The sequence below is a fragment of the Acomys russatus genome, chromosome 20, assembly GCF_903995435.1.
Source record: "Acomys russatus chromosome 20, mAcoRus1.1, whole genome shotgun sequence".
Classification (NCBI taxonomy): Eukaryota; Metazoa; Chordata; class Mammalia; order Rodentia; family Muridae; genus Acomys; species Acomys russatus.
Window position 1 is genome coordinate 48653386 of NC_067156.1, and position 19721 is coordinate 48673106.

General features: G+C 45.3%; 1 protein-coding gene across 1 annotated transcript; it reads right to left on the bottom strand.

The window, feature by feature from the left end:
* Nucleotides 1-15699: 15699 nt before the first annotated feature.
* On the bottom strand, nucleotides 15700-16485 carry LOC127204425 (40S ribosomal protein S2-like). The gene has a single exon (XM_051163414.1). The coding sequence runs from the start codon at nucleotides 16416-16418 to the stop codon at nucleotides 15753-15755; it is 666 nt and encodes a 221-aa protein (XP_051019371.1). The 5' UTR covers nucleotides 16419-16485; the 3' UTR covers nucleotides 15700-15752.
* Nucleotides 16486-19721: the final 3236 nt, after the last annotated feature.

The following is a 19721-nucleotide window of genomic DNA, read 5'->3' on the forward strand; positions in this document are numbered from 1 at the left end:
GGTAAGATGGAACACAGCAAACACAAATATGCACTGTCTTAGTTAGGGTTTCTGTTGCTGTGAAGAGACACCATGGCCCCAGCAACTCTTATAAAGAGAAACATTTACTAGGGTCTGGTTTACAGTTCAGAAGTTCAGTCCGTTGTCATCACAGCAGGAAGCATGGTCGCTTGCAGGCAGACATGGTGCTGGCAAGGTAGCTGAGAGTTCTACATCCATATTAGCAGACAGCAGGATGACAGCGAAACACTTACACCTGGCTTGAGCACCTGAGGCCTCAAAGCCCACCCCTAGTGACACACACACTTCCCCCTACAAGGCTACACCTACTTCAGCAAGGCCACACATCCTATGGGGGCCATTTCCACTCAAACCATTACATTCATGGAACCTACTTCATGCTACATGTCATGTTTTAAGAATGCAACAGTGGGTAAAGTATCTTATTTGTTCAGACAATTGACTATAAGTTATAGTACACTATGTCATCTGCAGAAAGCACTGCAGAGACCGAGGAGGAAGTAGTGCAATTTCGTCTTGAAGATCTTGAAGATTCTTTCAAGCTCCGGTGATTTGGGTGATATTAAGCCTTCAGATTCTTCTTGTTATGGTTGGCCCCGGGACTTCCGGTCTGCAAAAATAACGTTAGGAAGCTCTCAGTGTCAGCATCATCAGTGTCAGGCCACTGTCAGCTGGTCTGCTGTTGATGGACTTTTATCTTATGGAGACCCCGTATAGCCCAGTGGAACATCCCTGTCCAATTTCTAATGGGGGTAGTATTGCTCCTGAACACAAGTCTGCTCTGGGACATTTGGGCTGGTGTCAAATTGCATGCATGTCAGTCATTCTCCTGAACTAGTCTCTAAGTATTACAGAAAAAGTAACTGGGTCTCCACTAGTGGAAACCCTGGGTTCCTACCTTTCTCACTGCCAAAAGCAAAATTAACTAAGTTGTTCTTCATTCAAATCTTTGTAACTTCCCTGCTTCCAGGGACTTCCATTTTCCTTATCTGACCTGTCAAGCCTCCTGCTGAGGTTATTTTATTTTATTTATGTATTTTTTTTGAGATTGAGCTCCGTGTAGTCCAGGCTAGCCTTATACTTCCTATTTAACTAAAAATGACCCTGCATTCCTCATCTTTGTGTCTCCACCTCCAAAGAGCTGGCATTACAAACATGTGTGACCACATCCATCTTTTCTGAGACGCAGAGGCTTACTTTCTCCACTCTCCATTCGAGTTCTTTCTCCCTCTTGTTCCCCTCTCACAAGCTGTTATTGGAAGATGGTCAGCAGAGTGAAAGCCCCAATAGCAAGGAGCTGCCAATGATGCTCATGCTGAAAAACAGCCAGCCGGGCCTGATTAGCTGATAGCCTTCAGCTGACTGGTGGGTGAGGAAAGGAGAAATACTGTGAGGCATTCTCCTCCCTCTACAACACCAACACAAAGTCTCCTTCGACCAGGGACAAAATGCCTGGGAGCTGCACTGTCAGTAGCTGCAGCCTCAGGCTCCCACTCTCTAGCCCTTCCTCACTTCTACCTCCACCCGTATTCCGTAGAAAATGAAGACTTGGCTGTAGCTCAAGATCCCCAAAGGTGACTGGCAGATGGAAGCCTGGAAGCCTAGCCCGGGGAGTCAGGAATGGGAGGACTGCCTCCTCTCCTGGCCAGAAGCTTTGCTGAGGGCAACTAGGAAGAACCCTTCTCATGTCTTCTCAGTTGTTAGAAATCAGGTCCTTCCTGTCATCTCTAGTGTCACCAAGCTTGGCCACCAGCCCACAATAAGTCCACCAATCTCAGGAAACCAACTCCAGGTCATTATTGGTAAGTACGAGTTCTTCCGCCGTCTTCTCCAAACTCTTGGGGTTTTCAACCACCATATCTTCTCCCCCTTTCTCTTCTCTTTCTTATCAACTGTGCCCCTCCACTGGGTTGGTTTTATTCTCCCTCTCTTCTTGGTCTTCCCCTTGTGAACGTCCCACAGGACTCCTCAATCTCAATCTCCTCTCTCCATAGCTTTTCCACAGAGAGACACAGAAGAGCCTCCACTTTCAGCTCATTCCTTCATTGCCTCCTCCATGCCACCACTCACCACAGACGCTGATTTTTAAAAATGAGTAACCAATGACATAAGTGTCTTTGTGGAGGAATTTTAATCCAGCAACATGGCTGCTCTGATCACATCCAAAGACCTTCTGGTCTGTGTGATCTTGTTGGAATGCAGCCACGCCCTTAGCACACACCTTTAATGCCAAACAGTGAAGGCAAATTTAGTTTGTAGAAGGAAGCGCCGATGTTTGAAAGTGATGTCTAATTGAGAAGCAAAGTTAGGCATCCTAGGTTATTGAAGGCCATCTCCAGTAATAGGGAGCCACGCGTGCCAAAGATTTAATGCTGTATTCAGGCTAGAACACTTTGCACAGTACCCAGCACAGGGGAGGCACGTGATGACATTTGTCAGCTGTGTTATTGTCCTTATAAATCGGTGGCATCCACTTTCATTTTTGATCAGACATTTCCTTTTCCTGACACCATGGAAAGCTCTGGCTGGGATAGTTTGTCAGTTTAAGTTTTCACACAAGAGGAATTTCTTTCTTGCCTCTGTTTATAAAACAAATACCTGTTGAGGCCTACTGCATTTCAGGTTGGTCCTGGCAGCACCTGGCCTGCCCCTTAAGGATTTAGAGCAGTCTACCCGAGGGAAAATGAGTCCACCGTGGTTGGTGCTGTGAAGGCAGGGGGGCAGGGTGGGCCTTCCTCACCTTTTTGGTAGACCGTTTCAGGAATCTCTGAAAAGCATGCCTATTTTCACACTTGAGGGTTTTGTTTCAAAATGGCATTTTCCTCCCAGTCTGGTGGCTGGGTAGCTTCTGGAGTCTGGTTTATTGGAGGTTGGCCTTGCAATCTCGGCTTTAGGGTGGGAAGCTTCCCTGTGGCAGCGGCGGCTAAGTGCGGGCTCCAGAAACACCACTTGTTCTGCTCTTGTGCACCCTGTTATCCATGTCCAACTATGGATTTTGTCTGGCGGTGGCTGATGGTTGTTTTGTTTGTGCTTTCCTGGCTCTTTCCAAGGACTGTATTCGTGTAGGACTCCCCATCCTCAAATGGAAACAAAAGCAAAGTAGTAAACAAAACAAAACAGAACCCAAGAAAATTCCCCAAGCTCAAGTCTGTTGCAACAAAGCTTTTCAAATTTAATCTCTAGGTTATGCGTGTCCGGAACTATCTATTCCAGGGAATTATATCTAGTAGTAAATTACCTCCGACAGAAGAAAGAAAGTCCTCAGTAATGCCATTTGTCAGGTTTGGGACTGTTTCCTCGAGTCTGGCCTACCTGCTTCCTGATGCAAGGGCGGGGAGGTTGGGGTGGAGTGGGTGGGGTGAGGGGCTGGGGGTGGGTGGGAGGGTTGTCCTTCAGCTGACACACCTGGCTGGAAGCCCAGCGTCAGCAGCTGGACCTACAAAAGGAAGAAAGGCTCCATTTCTTCCCAGTAACTCTGCATCTCTGAGATAGGAAGCTCTGTGCTGGGTAAATAAACTCAGATCTGCTGCACTGAGAGGCTAGTGTTCCCAGGGACAGAACCTCTGGGGTGACAAGCACTCTATAGCTCAGTCACAAAGGGCTGGGTAATGTGGTCACACTGGGCTGCTTCCTTTTCTTTGCTTCCTTCCCTCATTTGCTCCTATCTGGGCTCTTTGTCACGTTCTCTGTTATGTGAAATGATTGTTTAGGCTACTGTTTTAGGGTCAAAGGAAAGATTATGAGCAAAGGACAGAAAACTCACCTTGGGCCCTGGGTGTGACCTTGGGAGGTAAGGGGTTCTTTCATCAGAGCATGTCTGAGATACCACCACTTCCAACATTCTGGACTTCTTAAGTGTATTGCCCAGCCACACCAGTGACTTGCTTGTGAAGGATAGAGAAAGCAAGCCACTGTGGCTTGGAATTCTCCAGAGGGTCAGGTGGGAGGGGCCCCTCCCAGTAAACTTGACTTCGCATTGGAGCAGGCTGTTTCTTCAAAGCTCTGGTGAGCCTTGACTGGGCCACACCTTTGGCAGTGCCCCAGAAACATCTGGAATGTGCTTATCAGAGTTCACTGGGCTCCTCAGCCTGACACTTCCACCATCCAAACACCAAGAGAGATCAGAGTCGGCAGGAGGTGGAGTCCAGGGGTTTGCTGCCAGATCAGCGTTGCCATCCTGTGGCTGTTTTGACAACTATGCCGTGAAAGAGTATGCTTCAATGGCGCTTCAAAACACTGAATAGGTTGTTCTCCTTGAATGACTTGTCCTCAAGAGGACCTGAGGGAGGGCCCTTGGGGGGACACTGAAAGCTTAGTGAAGTCACTTCTGTGCCTAATGATTTTGAAAAATATCTAATTAGAGAGGTGGTGGCAGGTGCCTGGGGTTGGAAGATGGGACACTTAGGCTCCAGTTCTGGCTCTGGCTGCCACGACCTGGCTAAGCAGCCTTGGGCAAGTTGCTGTGTCAGTCTGGGCCCCAGTGTTCCCTCTTAGTTTCTTCCTGCCCTGGCACATCTCCACTCTGAGCTCTGAAGACAGAAGAAACCACCTTGTTTTTAAAAAGAACAGGACTGGCCAGAGCCACCTCCAGCTTTTTTTTGGGGGTGGTGGTGGTGGTCAGGTGTGCCTCTGGTAGGAAGGTTTACATTCCCTTCCCATGCTCCTCCACCTAAAGACGGTTGGGATATAGCCAAGAAGGTGGGTGAGTGACACAGATGCTTGAAATCTCGAGGGGCTTTGGCAATAGTCACCCAGCTATTTCAAGAATGCCAGTGACTCAGTTGCTTGTTCAGGATCTTGGTGTGTGCGTGGGAACCAGCATTTTGTAATTCTGAAGTGCTTGGGTGCTAGAGCTAGGCTGTCGTCATCGTCCGTCCTGGCCACACCAGTCATAACTATTCCAGTGCTTCTCACAGTAAGTATCAAGTGCTTATGCTGTGCCAAGCATTTCACCTAGCTGTTTTGCATCTATCGCCACACCCTATCCTCATACCGTAGGAAGCAGGTGTGAGCTGGGTCTGCCTCTTAGAAGGAGAAGACTGAAGTGTAGAGGGGTTGTGTGGCTGTAAAGGGCATGTGGGACTTGAATACTGGTCTTGACTCCAAAGCAACAGCTCAGTTATCTCCCAGACCTCATTTTATTTAATTTCTCACTCAGAAATCTGCAAATAGGCACCACCATTCCCATTTTACAACTAGAGCCTGAGGGTCTGAGGGTTAACTAGTTCCACAGCTGGTCAAGATTACTGATGGTGGCCGTAGGACACAACTAATGCCTTCTCAACTTGCTTTCTCTGGGCCACACTCAGGCTTTAGCCTTTCAGGAAAAGCTCCAGTGAGTTTGGCAGTGCATGTTGTAGGCTGGCCAGCATGTCCACTTTGGAAGGGGGGATGGAACAGTCACTGTATGGCGCTATGAGAAAAACTCTTAAGTACGGGTGACCTGACAGAGCTCTGGGCCTGCTTGCCTCATATTGGGCTGTACAGGGCTTGAGCACATCCATGTCCCTTAGCTTGAATGGTCTTAACTTTCCTCCTGAGGTCAGTCATTGTAAGACCCAACTGAGAGACAGCCAGGAAGCGACTTTTGAAGTAGGAAAGTGATGCAGCCAGGATCGCTGTTATTGATATTCCAAGTCTCTGATTTTATCTTTGACCAATTTGGGCACTGAACTGTGTCACCTTCAAGATTCTTGAGACTCACCGTTGAAGCCTCCTGAAAGCTGGCGCTCCTGGCTGACTCATTAAGAGATGTCATACCTAGGATGTGAGGCATTACAATGGCTGCCACTGTGACACATAGCCCATCCCAGAGAGGCTGGAATAGGACATTCCTGAACAGATTCAGGCACGAGAAGAGACAGAACAAGTTATAAACAGATGGCCCAGAGCTTAGGAAGGCAAGAGATTGCTTTAATTTTTTTTTTTTAACTTTTTTATTTTTTATGTTCTTGTTTTGAAAGGCTCTGGAGGAAGTGTAACTAGGTGTCCATTTCTCTGATCGTCTCACCTTTTGGCAAGCACATGTGACCATACACCTTTGGATTCCCTCACTGCTGCTCAGCCTACTTATTCTAGCAGGGGCTTGGTAGGGAGTCGCTCGCACACCTAACCACTCAGTCATCCTAAGGAGGAGAGAAGAGGAAGTGTGAGGACAATGTCCTAGCAGCTCTGCAGGATGTCGTGCAAGTTCTTCCTCACGAATAAGCATTTCCTCACTCTGACTTACTGGTACTAACGTGGCAAGGGTTGGTATTTAGATCCTTTGGGGTTTTCTTTGAGTCTTGGAGTCTAAGAGGAAGATGGATGTGGCCTCACTTGTAGCTTAGAGTGAGAGCATCTCCTTCTCCCTTTACCCCACAGGGGGTGGGAGAGAGAAGAGTTCTTCTGAGGCATTGCATGACTGCCTCATCAGGAAAGAGGGATGCAGCACAGACAGTGGCTCCCTCAGGGGTCTCCTCATCCATGGAAACAAGAATGTGAAGACATTGTTTTCTCTGCCTAACAATTAGCTGCTGGAGAATCTCCTGCTTGAGTTGGTGAAAAAAATAAAAAAAGTAGTTATCATCGTGCAAAGGAAGAAGGCAGCCTTCAGGGAGATGCTGACTCAGTCACCGCCAATAGAGAGCCGTGCAGGATGTAAGATTTTGTCCTACAATTTAGATTGAAAGGTGAGGAAAAAAACCCCGAAGAAAACTTAAAAGCCAGCCATGGAAGTTCTGTCAGGAGGTTTATGGAGAGCAAGACTGGAGGATGATGGATGTTTGATGACCCCCATCCTGGACTCATAGTGTCACTCATGGTGACACTGGAAAGAATTGGCTTAAAAAACACAAAGAATGTGTCTAACTTGAGCATGTGTTAACTTTAGACTTTCACAACTTGGGGAAATTGATATAAAATTATTTAAACTGACTTTCTAAAAACACCTATGTTTGCCGGGCGTGGGGGCACATGCATTTAATCCTAGCACTCGGGAGCCAGAGGCAGGAGGATTGCTATGCATTCGAGGCCAGCCTGGTCTACAGAGTGAGTCTAGGACAGCCAAGGCTACACAGAGAAACCCTGTCTTGAAAAACAAAACAAAACAAACAACAACAACAACAACACAAAAACCAAAACAAACCAAAAAAACCAACCCCCAGCCCCCAAAACAAAAAACCCAAAATGCAAAAAAACCAAAACCACCTATGTTTAACTTAAATGTTATACAAAGGTTTTGTTACAAGATTGGTAAATCTGCATTTACAGGCATACTGATCAAAAGGGACAGCCAACCCTTTTGCCTTTGCCCTCCAGGGAAGATGCCACCTCTCTGGTATGTCATCTGTCCCCTTAGTAGAGAGGCCTCAGTCTCCTGAGGGTGGCCTAAACCAGTGCTCATCTTAGAGGGAGGCATGATCACTTAGCTTGGTGACAAATGGGCAAACACTACGTTGAGAGCTTAGTCAGTGGGCAGTGCTCTTTCCTTGTGTCCTTTGGCTTTCTTTGTTTTTAACCATCCGAGAAAGACAGCAAGTGACTAAGAGCTCATTCTCATAACTTTCACCAAAGTTACCATTGACTTTTGCAAAATACTCTCTTGCTTTTCACATCCTGCTAGCTCAGGTGATAGTGGAATTTGTATAAGCGATGAAGATGACATATAACCTCATTTATTATCAGAAGAAGTAGAATTTACTCATTTTTATGAAACTTACTAAGACTTTGTAAGACTTGGAAGGCGTCACATTTGATAATTTCTGACTGTTTGCTAATGAAAGCCAACACTTTAGGCTCCTGATCAAAGTGTGTTGATCAACACTGCAGTCCTATTGTGAGGCAAGGCCTAACATCAAAGAACTGTTGATTGGTCTGGGTAAACCCTGGAACTGTGTATTTTTTTCCTAAACAATTCCTTAAAAACCTTAAAAAGACAGTTTGTATTTTATCCACCTTCAGACTGGAGAAACTTGGTTAATTACAAGAACAAGTTTAAATATTGGTTAATTTCAAGAACAAGTTCAACATTGGAAAACTGAAGACTCCTTTGTACTACATTAGTTCCATCAAATAGACTTTGTGAGCTTGAAAAATATTATATGTGCTTTAAATTTATTAAAGCATGTTTGGTTTTTGCTATGTGAATGTGTGCTTTTATGAACTATAAAGACGATAGAAAAAAGACATACCCTTTCTTAATTGTGCCTCTGATCTTGTGACCATGGAAATTGAAGACTAAGTTTTGAAAAGTTGTATACTGATTACCTCTTCTATCAAGCCATCCTTCAGGACCCAAAGACTTCTTGTCCAAGCCTGTCCTTTGGAGTGTGCACTTCAACAGTTTCAGCCCAATTGCCTGGTGCTGATAAAAACCTGGAGAGAAGACAAACTCCCATTCGTTGGTGGGAGTGGAAGACTTAATAAATAAATACTCCGGAGCCCACAGCTGTATATACAGCTGAAAGACAGGAGCTTATGCTTCCTCAGTGAAGGAGCCAGTGAAGGAGGGTCTAACAGCCAAAGAGGAAGATGAAAGAGAAGCATGTGGCTTATCCAAGAAGCCTTTCAGTTCATTCTAAGGAGGACCTAGTATGCTTATGCAAAGGACATAATGTTGGTAAAGTTCACTTTGTTTTTACTTTTACCACATATACTGCTTATGAATTGTGTGTGTGTGTGTGTGTGTGTGTGTGTGTGTGTGTGTGTGTGTACGAGACTTAATGGAAAGAATATTTCTAGTCGAGAATTCAGATAGAAAAACTTAAACTAACCTAGCCTTAAAATTCCCCATTTCCTGGGCAGTGGTGGCACATGCCTTTAATCCCAGCACTGGGGAGGCATAGGCAGGCAGATCTCTGAGTTCGAGGCCAGCCTGGTCTACAGAGTGAGCTCCAGGACAGCCAGGGTTACACAGAGAAACCCTGTCTCGAAACAAACGAACAAACAAACAAACAACCCCATTTCCTGATTGGGGCCCATGGTTAGTTCAACTTCTGGAGTCTAAGCTACGTAGGAAAGATTACTATTATACAGAGAATAGCCGCAGATAGAAAACAAAAGAAAACAACAACAACAACAACAAAAAAGGAGACTTGACATAAAGAAAGAATCGAATGCTTGGGTAAAATGGGTCAAATTTACAGTGCAGGCACATTCAGCAGGAGTGAGTGCTATGTTCACACAGCCGGGCATCCATGGGCCCAAGCTGACCTTTTCCCTTAGAATCGGGCACAGACCCCACTGGAGTAATTGCTTGCTAGCCTGGTTTCATGATGAAGCTATTTGGAGAATAAGACTCCGCAGAGTCTGTCTTGCTTGGGTTTCTATTCAGGCTGTAAAAACCGGCTCCTCAAAATTTCTTTCTTTCTCCCAGTAAATTATTCCTCACATACCACATGGCAAGGAAATTGATTCCCTTGCCCAGTGGTGGATCTTGGAGCCCATACCTAGACCTGAATGTCTCAAGCGACAAAAGGACAAATAGCAATTACTTGGCACTCCATGTCTCCCTAGCTGACTTAAGATGGGACTGTGGACAGGGCAAACTATTCAAGGCTACCATCCCACTGGTACAGGGTCTGCGCACTGGTTCAGTTGGCCTTACCTGCTCCCCCAGCCTTCATTCTTTTTCCTCAGTAGAACTAGTCTCAGGGCCAAGAAACCAGTGCCTAGACCTTTTGGTGTCTATGCTGTCTCTGAAGAAATCCTCAGGAGAGGTCCCAACAAACGTAAGGCTAAAAGCCAAATAGCTGCAAGGACTCAAGTTGCCTGTCACCAACAGTAAACAAGAATGTAGAGATTAGCTCTAACTGTTGTAACTCCCAGGGTTTATCTGTTGCATCAGGGATGCCCTTAAAGCAATGGTTCTCTACCTGTGGGTCATGACCCCTTTGAGGGTTGAACAACCCTTTTTCACAGGGGTCACATACAGAGATCCTTTATATCAGATATTTGCATTATGATCCATAACAGTAGCAAAATCACAGTTATGAAGTAGTAAGGAAATAATTTTGTGGCTGGGAGACACCATAACGTGAGGAACTATATTAAAGGGTCACAGCATTAGGAAGATTGAGAAGCACTGCCTTAAAGTCATGCCTTGCCTGCTCGACCCATCAGCTGAATGACTTGGGAGAACAAGATTGCACTTACTGTGAAGCTAAAAGAAAAAGAAATGTTTTTGTCATGCTTGATGAAAGATGCTACACTTCTATTCTCAAGAATACAGCTCCCGAATCGACAGTGTCAGGGTGAGGTATAGCTAAGTTCATCAGGGTTACAGAGGTGCAAGCTCTGTGTCCTGGAGGGTGGCCGGTGCTGCCTTATTTCAGAGCCCTGAGATCTGGAAGTTACAGGAGTACTCTGCTGTGTGACGCAGCCCATAATCAGTAAGGGGGGAGGGCAGCCTCAAGCTTCAAAGTATTCATTACATAATCCTTTGTGTCTTAAGGCAATAGGCTGGGGAATTTGGAAAGGTGACAAATCCTAGCCTATGGGAAGAGAAGACAGGAATTTCTAGTGATGTGGGGACTTTGAAAACCCTTGACCCAAATGGTGTGCCAGCTGTATTTTGCTTTTTTCTATATGCTGGTGCAGGGGTTTCTTTCTGCAGAACTGTAAATGTAAAAGCTCCTCATTTTCACTAGACTCCTGGATGGCTAGTTTATTTCCAACAGTGACGATGACCCCCCCCCCCCCCCCCCCCCCCCCCCCCCCCCCCCCCCCCCCCCCCCCCCCCCCCGGTTAATTGTTCCATTCCGGTCTTGGTTCTATCGAGGGTGGGGCTGTTCTTGGCAAGGCCGACTTAATCCAGAGAATGATTTCTACCCTGACTGGCTGCCCGCTGTTTTCTTTCTAAGAGGAACCCCCTAACATGTTTCGGATTGACAACAGTTCCAAGTTACAAATCATAGTCAGCAGACAAGGGTGACAGGGCAGAGGTGTGACCTCTGACTCCTGTTCACCTCCACATGCCTGCTGGGTCATCTCACAGATTTCCCCATCTGTCCTTGTCACTCCTTCATTGTGTTCTGTCTTCATTTGTGTATGTTGCTTCCTGGGCACAAAGATTTGCATCAGAAATTGGCTTCCACTCCTAAAGCAATCTGACCACATGGCGGAGGTGGTGGTGGTGGGGTGGGGGGTAGGGAGGGGATGGGGCAGACTGGCTTAGGGACATCAGCCTGCAATGTGACTTATGCTCCAATACATTTGTGCTGTGCAATTAAAGGACAGCTGATTCCTTCTGCCTGCGGTGACTTCTTGGTGGCCCCGAGGATGTGGCCAAGTCACAGGTGGAACATGGGTAGGAGGAAATCAGTGTGCCAGGCAAGGGAAATGGCATGCAAAGGTAACTCTTCTCTTTGTTGCCTTGTGTCACCCGCTGTGAGTGGCAGAGTGGGTGGCAATGGGTCAGAGATTGCTAGGCAAGAGGCCAAGGAAGACAAGGCTAAAGTGCTGGCACACTCAAGAGCCTATTTCCTATTTCCCAGGGCCTAGCAGGCCATGGACCCACCCCTCCCTTTCCTTTCCTCCTGGCTCCTAGTATGCCTGCCTCTGTTGTCAAAGGCTCAGCCCTAACTCTACCTCAGTCTGTCTTTCCCTGTCCTCTGCAGTCCATGCTCTCTTTTCCAGTTCTACAGCTTTGAATCCCATTTTTTTTTTTTTTAATCTGCTTATTGTAATACCCTCCTCATTAGTCTTTCGGACTCAGTCTCTTTACTGCTCCTCATGGGCTGCATGTTTCCAAGGAATCTTCCCGGGTTTTCTTGCCCCATGCTATTTTAGTCTTTCTAAGCATACTCCCTCAGAAAACACGTCCCACTGTGTACAAACAGGGTCACATTCATACCCATGACGTAGTTGTCTGTTCCTCCTGCCTCTGTCTACTCACACAGGACCCCGATCTTTTTGAAAGTGCATCCTGAGGCTTTTGGGGGTCCCCTAAGGTAATGCCATTGAAAATATGCTTGTCCTCACTACCACCGATCTGTGCATGCTTGTCAGTGGTCTTCAATGAAACCAGCATCTACGTTATGGAAAAGTGGGACTTCCATAGCACAGTGGCATTCTGTGATCTTTAGCTGGTGTGATTTGAAAGCAAATCACACACAAATACGACAACAAAGCATCGTGTCCTTCACAGATCATCTGAGAAATACAACCCTAGGTTGTCTTAGTCATGCCTGGCCTCTCTATGCACTCTCTCCTCAGCTTCCTGTTACCCTCTTGGCTCATTGGAGATGTTTTATTATTATTATTATTATTATTTTGTATTGGGAAATCTATCTCTATGGCCTCTGCTTCCTGGAGTACGGCTATCCAGAACATGTGGGGAGCAGCTGGCTTTAAAAATACGGGCTGGTGAGATGGCTCAGTGGTTAAGAGCACTGGCTGCTCGTCCCGAGGTCCTGAGTTCAGTTCCCAGCACCCACATGGTGGCTCACAAGCATCTGTAATAGGATCTGATGCCCTCTTCTGGTGTACAGGTGTACGTGCAGACAGAGCACTCATATACATAAGCAAACAAACAAACAAACAAACAAATAAACATACTATTCAGAACATCTGCTCTCTGGTGCTAAATTTGCATTCAGATTTTTAAAGCACTAGTTACTTTTCTCCTCTAAAAATGTTTTTTCTGTTGAACACAGCAATTTTTCTCTAACGAGTTTAAAAACCAACTATTGAAATATAAATTCTAAACAATAAAGTACACTGATTTGTGTGTCTGTGTACTTGTGTGAGCAGATGTACATGTATGTCTATGTACATGTATGTCTATGTACATGTATGTATGTCTGTGCATTTGCACTTGGAGGCCAGAGGTCACCACTGGGAATCTTCTTCAATTTGCACTTTACCTCACTTTTTTTTTTTTTTTCAGACAGAGTCAGTCTCTCATTTAATTCGGAGCTTAAAGATTTGACTAGACAAGCTGGCCAGTAAGTCCCCAGGCTCTCCTGTCTCTGCCCGTTCAGTGCTGGGATTAAAGGCACATGCTGTGACAGGTAGCTTTTCATATGATAGTGCTGGGGATCCAAAGATAGGTCCTGGGTGGTTGCGTGCCCAGTGCTTTACTGACCGAGCCATCTCCCCAGCTCAAGCATACTTTACTTTTATTGTGTGATTTGATGGATTTTGACCAAAGGACACACTCGAAAGATGCCCAGCCCAGTTAGAGATGGAGCAATGTCTGCTCCCCCTGGAAATCCCTCTAAGCACTCAACTGCCAATCCCACTTCCGTTTCAGTTAAAGGCAAATAGATCTGGGCTCTGCTATTAGAGTTTTGCTGCGTCTACAATATCGTGTGGCTGGGGCCATCATGGATACTTTGTTTGCTGCTGGCTGCTTTGCCCGATGGGTAGTTTTCAGAGTCCTTACAATTTGGCTGTATCAGTGGTTCAGTCCCCCGAGTTCCTGAGAAGCATTTCACTGCATGTAGCAGCACATTCTGTTTACCCGCTGTCTTGTTGATAGACATCTGTCTGGGCTAGTTCCAGCTTTTGGCTGCTTGAATAACGTTCTCTGAACATTCATGTACAAATCGTTGTTTTGACAACTGTCTTCATTTCCCTTGGGTGAATGCCTAGTAGCAGAACTGCTAAGTCATCTGGTGAAGATTATGATTAACTTCATTAGGAATCAACATTAATCCCCAGCTCATACCGCTGTGGCAGAATCACATGACTTCTGATCAGATCCTGGGTTCAATGCCCCGTGCTGAGTTGCGGTATGCTCCTAGCTGAAATGACCTCATTCTCTTACTCTAGGCCAGTGGGTTCTCAACCATCATAATGCTTCAACCTTTAGTGCAGTTCCTCATGTTGTGGTGACCCCCACAACCATAAAATTATTTACGTTGCTACTTCATAACTGCAAATTTTGCGACTGTTACGAATCATAATGTGAACCTCTGTGTTTTCTGATGGTGTTAGGTGACCCTTGCTATTGTGAAAGTGTCACCTGACCTTTAAAAGGGGTCATAACTCACAGGCTGAGATCCACTCCTCCAGGGACTCACTATATTGGATCACACAGGGAATTCTCTACCTGCATCTACATCTGAGATACTCTAGAAAAACAAAGCTCTTTTGATTTTCTTACTGCGGCAAACATTGCTTAGCTCAGTGGCTCCTGTTAATGTTCTGACCCATGTCATCACTTACATATTAAGAAATGACCAAATACCCTTTTCTCCATTTCTAGAACCACTTATGATGTAACGGCAACTTACTCTAGGAAGTGTGTTTTCATCTTTGCTCCCAATAGCACCATGAAACGTCAATGCCACTTTTGTGGAAAGGCCATTTTTATTGAAAAATGAACAATCAAGTGTCCTTATTACTTTATCAGAAAGTACTTCTTGCTTCCTTCATAGTACCCTTTATAACTTTTAAACTTACATTTGTTTCCCAAACACTTATTTTTCTTTCTCTTTCTCTTTTCACTAGAAATCAAACTGCAAAGATGTGTTTGGCTTGTTAGTATATGTAAGGGCCCAACACCGTATCTGTTTGTAGTAGATGCCTGAGGGACTCATGGATAAAATAATGATTACCCAAGTTGGTTATCTGTATAGTTTACCTTGGGATTAGTGACCCTCCTTGTCGGATAATTTTTTAGTCACAAAATTTCGCATTTAGTTCTCTTATTGTATTCTTTCAAAAAGTTTCTTGTTTTTGTTTTAACATAAGAATGAGCAAAGTGCTGAGAAGAAGTGACTCTGGGTGCTCAACCAAAGCCCACCATCGCCACCCATGGCACAGGGAACATTGCAGAAGAGAGGGTGAAAAGAATGTGAGATCTGGGACTGGAGAGATGGCTCAGAGGTTAAGAGCACTGGTTGCTCTTCCAGAGGTCCTGAGTTCAATTCCCAGCAACCACATGGTGGCTCACAACTATCTATACTGGGATCTGATGCCCTTTTCTGGTGTGCAGGTGTACATGCAGATAGAGAACTCACATACATAAAAGTAAATAAATAAATCTTAAAAAATAAGAAGAATGTAAGGGCTGGAGGATGGTGAGGAATGCTGTGAGACATGAGATCTTGTCATCTGGAAATGACATGGCCATTGCATTCATGACATCACAGCAACGGTGGCTACCTACTATGCAAGACCTGAACAAGGTCTAGCCAGTTGAAAATACAGCATGGATACGGTCTAGATTCCTGACCCTCTTTCTTCACTGAGAAGCTGTTGGCTGTTGATGACTTCAGAGGGAGGGAGGGTGTTTGGCCTCAGGTACACAGCCCATGCCTCAGTGGATAGTCCCACACCTATGTTATACAGGCAGGACTGACAAGACTCAGAGGGTCATATAAAAAATGAGAGAGAAGAAGAACATGAAGTTCAGAGGGAGATGTGTTGGGGATGGAGAGAAGTTGAAGGAAAGAGTGGGGTGCCATGGCCAAGAGATGTTGTATACATATATGAAAATTTCTAAGAATAAATGATATTGCTTAAAAAATAATCAGGAACCACTATTGCGTGCACACCTTTCCACATCAATGCACTGGGTACTTTTAGACAATTGTTTGCTCACTGCACACATTTATTCCAGTAAGCATTAAAAGAAAATTTCATTTTGTGATTATAAAATTTGTCTAGGGGCTGGAGAGATGGCTCAGTGGATAAAATGCTCACTGTGCAAGTATGAGGGCTAGATGGCAGTAGTGATGATCTTCATACTTTTTTTTTTTTTTTAACAGAATTAATCCACTTTATTTTTCTTGTAAAAACCCTTATGTGGTAGCCACAGCTGGAGCCTGGGTCCTCTGAACAGACACTCTGGTGTGGGTTTTCACAAGATGATCAGTGAATTCCTGATAAGGAGACTTGGCGAACACAGTCTCTTTCCAGAGGTTGGGTGTCAGGTAGCTGTAGGTCTTGGAAATGGCATCAAAAGTGGCCTCGGCAAAGTTGCCTAGGTTGGCAGTACAGCCCCTGGTTGATGTGTAGCAGTCATCAATACCGGCCATCATCAGTAGCTTCTTGGGCACAGGAGCTGAGACAATGCCAGTGCCTCTGGGGGCAGGGATGAGACACACCAAAACAGAGCCACAGCGGCCTGTCACCTTGCATGGAACAGTGTGTGGCTTGCCAATCTTGTTCCCCCAATAGCCTCTCCGCACAGGGACAATGGAAAGCTTGGCCAAGATGATGGCCCCTCGGATAGCAGTGGCTACCTCCTTGCAGCACTTAACACCAAGACCAATGTGACCATTGTAGTCCCCAATAGCGACAAAAGCCTTGAACCTGGTCTGCTGGCCAGCCCGTGTCTGCTTCTGCACTGGCATGGTCTTGAGAACCTCATCCTTTAGGGATGCGCCCAGGAAAAAGTCAATAATCTCGGACTCCTTAATGGGCAGGGAGAACAGATAAATCTCCTCCAAGGACTTGATCTTCATATCCTTAACCAGGCGGCCCAGTTTGGTGATGGGGATCCACTCCTTGTCTTCGGCTTTTCCTCCACGAGCCCCGCGGCCTCGACCACAGCCATGGCCTCAGCTGCTGCCGAATCCTCCAAATCCTCCACAGAAGCCACCTTGCCCTCCTAATCCTGGGCCCCCGGGTCCTCTGGGCCCTCCCTCTGCACAGGCATCATCTGCCATTTGGTGTTTTCCCAAGGAAGAAGAAGCCATACTTTTATACTTTAAAACAACAACAGCAGTAGCAACAACAGCAGCAGCAGCAGCAACAACAGCAATGACAGCAGTAGCAACAACAGCAGCAACAACAACAACAACAGCAACAACAATAGCAGTAACAATAACAGCAACAGCAACAACAATAGCAGTAACAATAACAGCAACAACAACAGTAGCAGCAACAACAACAACAAAAACAGCAACAACAACAGCAACAACAACATTGACGTACATGGGTGTTTTTGGCTGCCTCCTCCCTAGTGCTGGGATTAAAGGTGTGTGCCACCACACCCAGCGAGATGGATATTCTGGAACTGGAGTTATGCTAATGTTTGTGAGCCATCATGTGGGTGTTGGGAACCAAACCTAGGTCCTCTGCAAGAGCAAGTGCCCTTGACCACTGAGCATACATTTCCAGCATGAATCTTTGATTCCCGCACAGCCATTTTGAGTCAGGAAGCAAAGACAGGAGAATCTCCAGAGGTTTGTGGGACAGACAGCCTGAGGTGGCAGCTGAGGACTAAAATCAGACATCTACATGTGTGCAAGGTACACACACTCCTGTACACATACACACCTGTATACATACACACACACACACACACACATTATATGTACACGTCATATGCACACATTAAAAACAGTTTGTCTAGAATTTAGCTAAACTTGTTCTTAATCATAAAACATATATAAAGTTTTTAATATTCTGACATTAGAAATTTTCAAGAGTGTGAGTAAAGCAGTTAGCATTGTCCAAATCTGAGATTCATGCAGATAGCATATAAGCTCCTTAGTCAATATTCTTTCCTCAGAATCTTTTCTTATTTTCTTTTCTATCTCTTTGCTTCCTTTGGCTTTTCTTCCCATTATTCTCCCCTTTTTAAAAAATTCCTTTGTAGCCTAGTGGTGGAGGCACACATGCCTTTAATTCCAGGAGGCAGAGGCAGGTGAATCTCTGTGAGTTCCAGGCCAGCCTGGTCTATAGAGAAAGTCCCAGAACAGCCAGAGATACACAGAGAAACCCTGTCTCAAAATAATAATAAAATAAACTAATTGCTTTGTAAGTTATGCTGTCCTGCACACTCTCATTTGCATGGTGGATCATGTAGGTGTCATTGTTTAACCTCTCTTGTCATTAGCCTGCATTTGAGTCTTGTAAATCTTGGAATCTGGCATGCCCAACTTCACACACATACCTGTAGGTCTTATTCCTCACTAATAGGTTTAGCCAGTAGAAAAGTAAATGGTGACTTTCTTGGTATGTATGTATGGTATGGTATGGTATGCATGGCATGTGTGTACAGTATATATGTTGGGGGTGTACCATTCAGATGTCATATGATCTGTGGAATCCCTCTTTGCCAGGAGAGATGAAATTGCCCATCAATGAGGAAAAGAAGGCAAGATGTACACCCCCTCTCTAAACACAGAGCAATAGGGGCCTCAGACAACTCTGCAAGTCTTCCTCAACATTAGTCCTCTCACCCCATGATAAAAGTGGGGCCCACCTTACTGAGACGTGATCCCTGGGCCTGACTCATGAGAAATGCTTTCTGGCTTACTGTCCACATGTGGTGCTTTCAGCACCAGCAGTGGTAGATAAGAAGCCATCAAAATAGAATAAAAACAAACAAAACCTCACCCGAATTTATGAGAACAGTCTATACAGCTTTGAGAAGACATTTTTTTTAACCTAAGATGTTTCTGGAAATCAGAGCTGGGCTAACTCAAGGATACCATTGTACTGATGACAAAACAGTTGCCTTGTTAAGTCTGCATGGTTGAGACTGGGACTGAGAGGGTCTAGCATCTGGCTTCCCCATCCTGAAATTGGTGCCCTTTAATTTCATCAGTCTGTCTCACTAAAGGATATTTTTAGTACATTGTACTTATTAAATATAGTTTTATGTTCTCTGACCCATCTTAAAAGCCTGTGAGCCAAATGTTTTCTATCCCTCTGAGAAACATAAATTAAGTAGCTCATTTTATGTGCTCTCTAATTGATCTTGCAGCTTTTTTTGGAGGCTCAACTCAGGCAGCAGCGAAGGAACACAGTAAAATAGCCACTGCACAGGGGGTAGTTGGCAACAGTGTCATTATAGTGATTCCTTTGTGTGACCAAAGACACCCCATGCATTAGATTTGTTTCTATTGGTGTGATAAGCACCATGACCAAAGCTATTTTGGGAAGGAAAAAAATTTTTTTTCAGTTTACAGTTTATAGTCCATTACGAAGGAAATCAGAGCAGGAAGTCTGGCAGGAACCTGAAGGCAGGAACTGAAGCAGAAGCCATGGTTGCTGGCTCATTCCCAGTGGCTTGCTCAACTAGCTTTTTAATATGTCCCCCTTGCCCACGGATGGCACTGCCCACAATGGGCTAAGCTCTCTCTCTCCAAGGAATGCCCCAGGCTTGCCTACAGGCCAGTCTGAAAGAAGCATTTTCTCAACTGAGGTTTCCCCTTCCCAGATGTCCTACTTTACTGTCTGTGCCTGAGATGAAGATCATGACCACAATCCACTTGGGTTTATCCATCCCTAATATAATTCCTCCCCAAGGAAGTCAAGACAAGAACTAAAGCAGGGCAGGAACCTGGAAGCAGGAATTTAAGCAGAGATCATGGAGGAATACTGTTTAAAGGGCTCTCTCTCTCTCCACTGCTCTCTCTCAGCTTTTTCTTTTACACTTAGCAGGACTGCCTGCCCAAGGGTGGCATTGTGGGCTGGACTCTTACCCATCAATCATTAATGAAGACAGTGTCCCACAGATTTGCCTATAGGCCAGTTCGATTGGGGCATTCTTCTCAGTCAAGGTTTCCTCTTCTCAGATAACCTTAGCTTGTGTCAAGTTGACAAAAGACTAACCCGCACATCCTTCTTTAAACTGTCAGAGGATGTTAAAGTTGCAAAGCTATTTGGTGAACAGTGAGTGTGTGAATGTGAGTGTGTATGCATGTGTGTGAGTGTGTGTGTTTGTATGTGTGTGTAAACTGAAGCTCAGAGAGGGCAAGCATTGTTATTGGAGTTGTGCAATGGTTAGTTATTTGCAGAGACAGGTGTAGAAC

Coding starts and splice junctions, on each gene's coding strand:
- LOC127204425 (XM_051163414.1), bottom strand. CDS start 16,418: ATGAAGATCAAGTCCTTGGAGGAGATTTATCTGTTCTCCCTGCCCATT.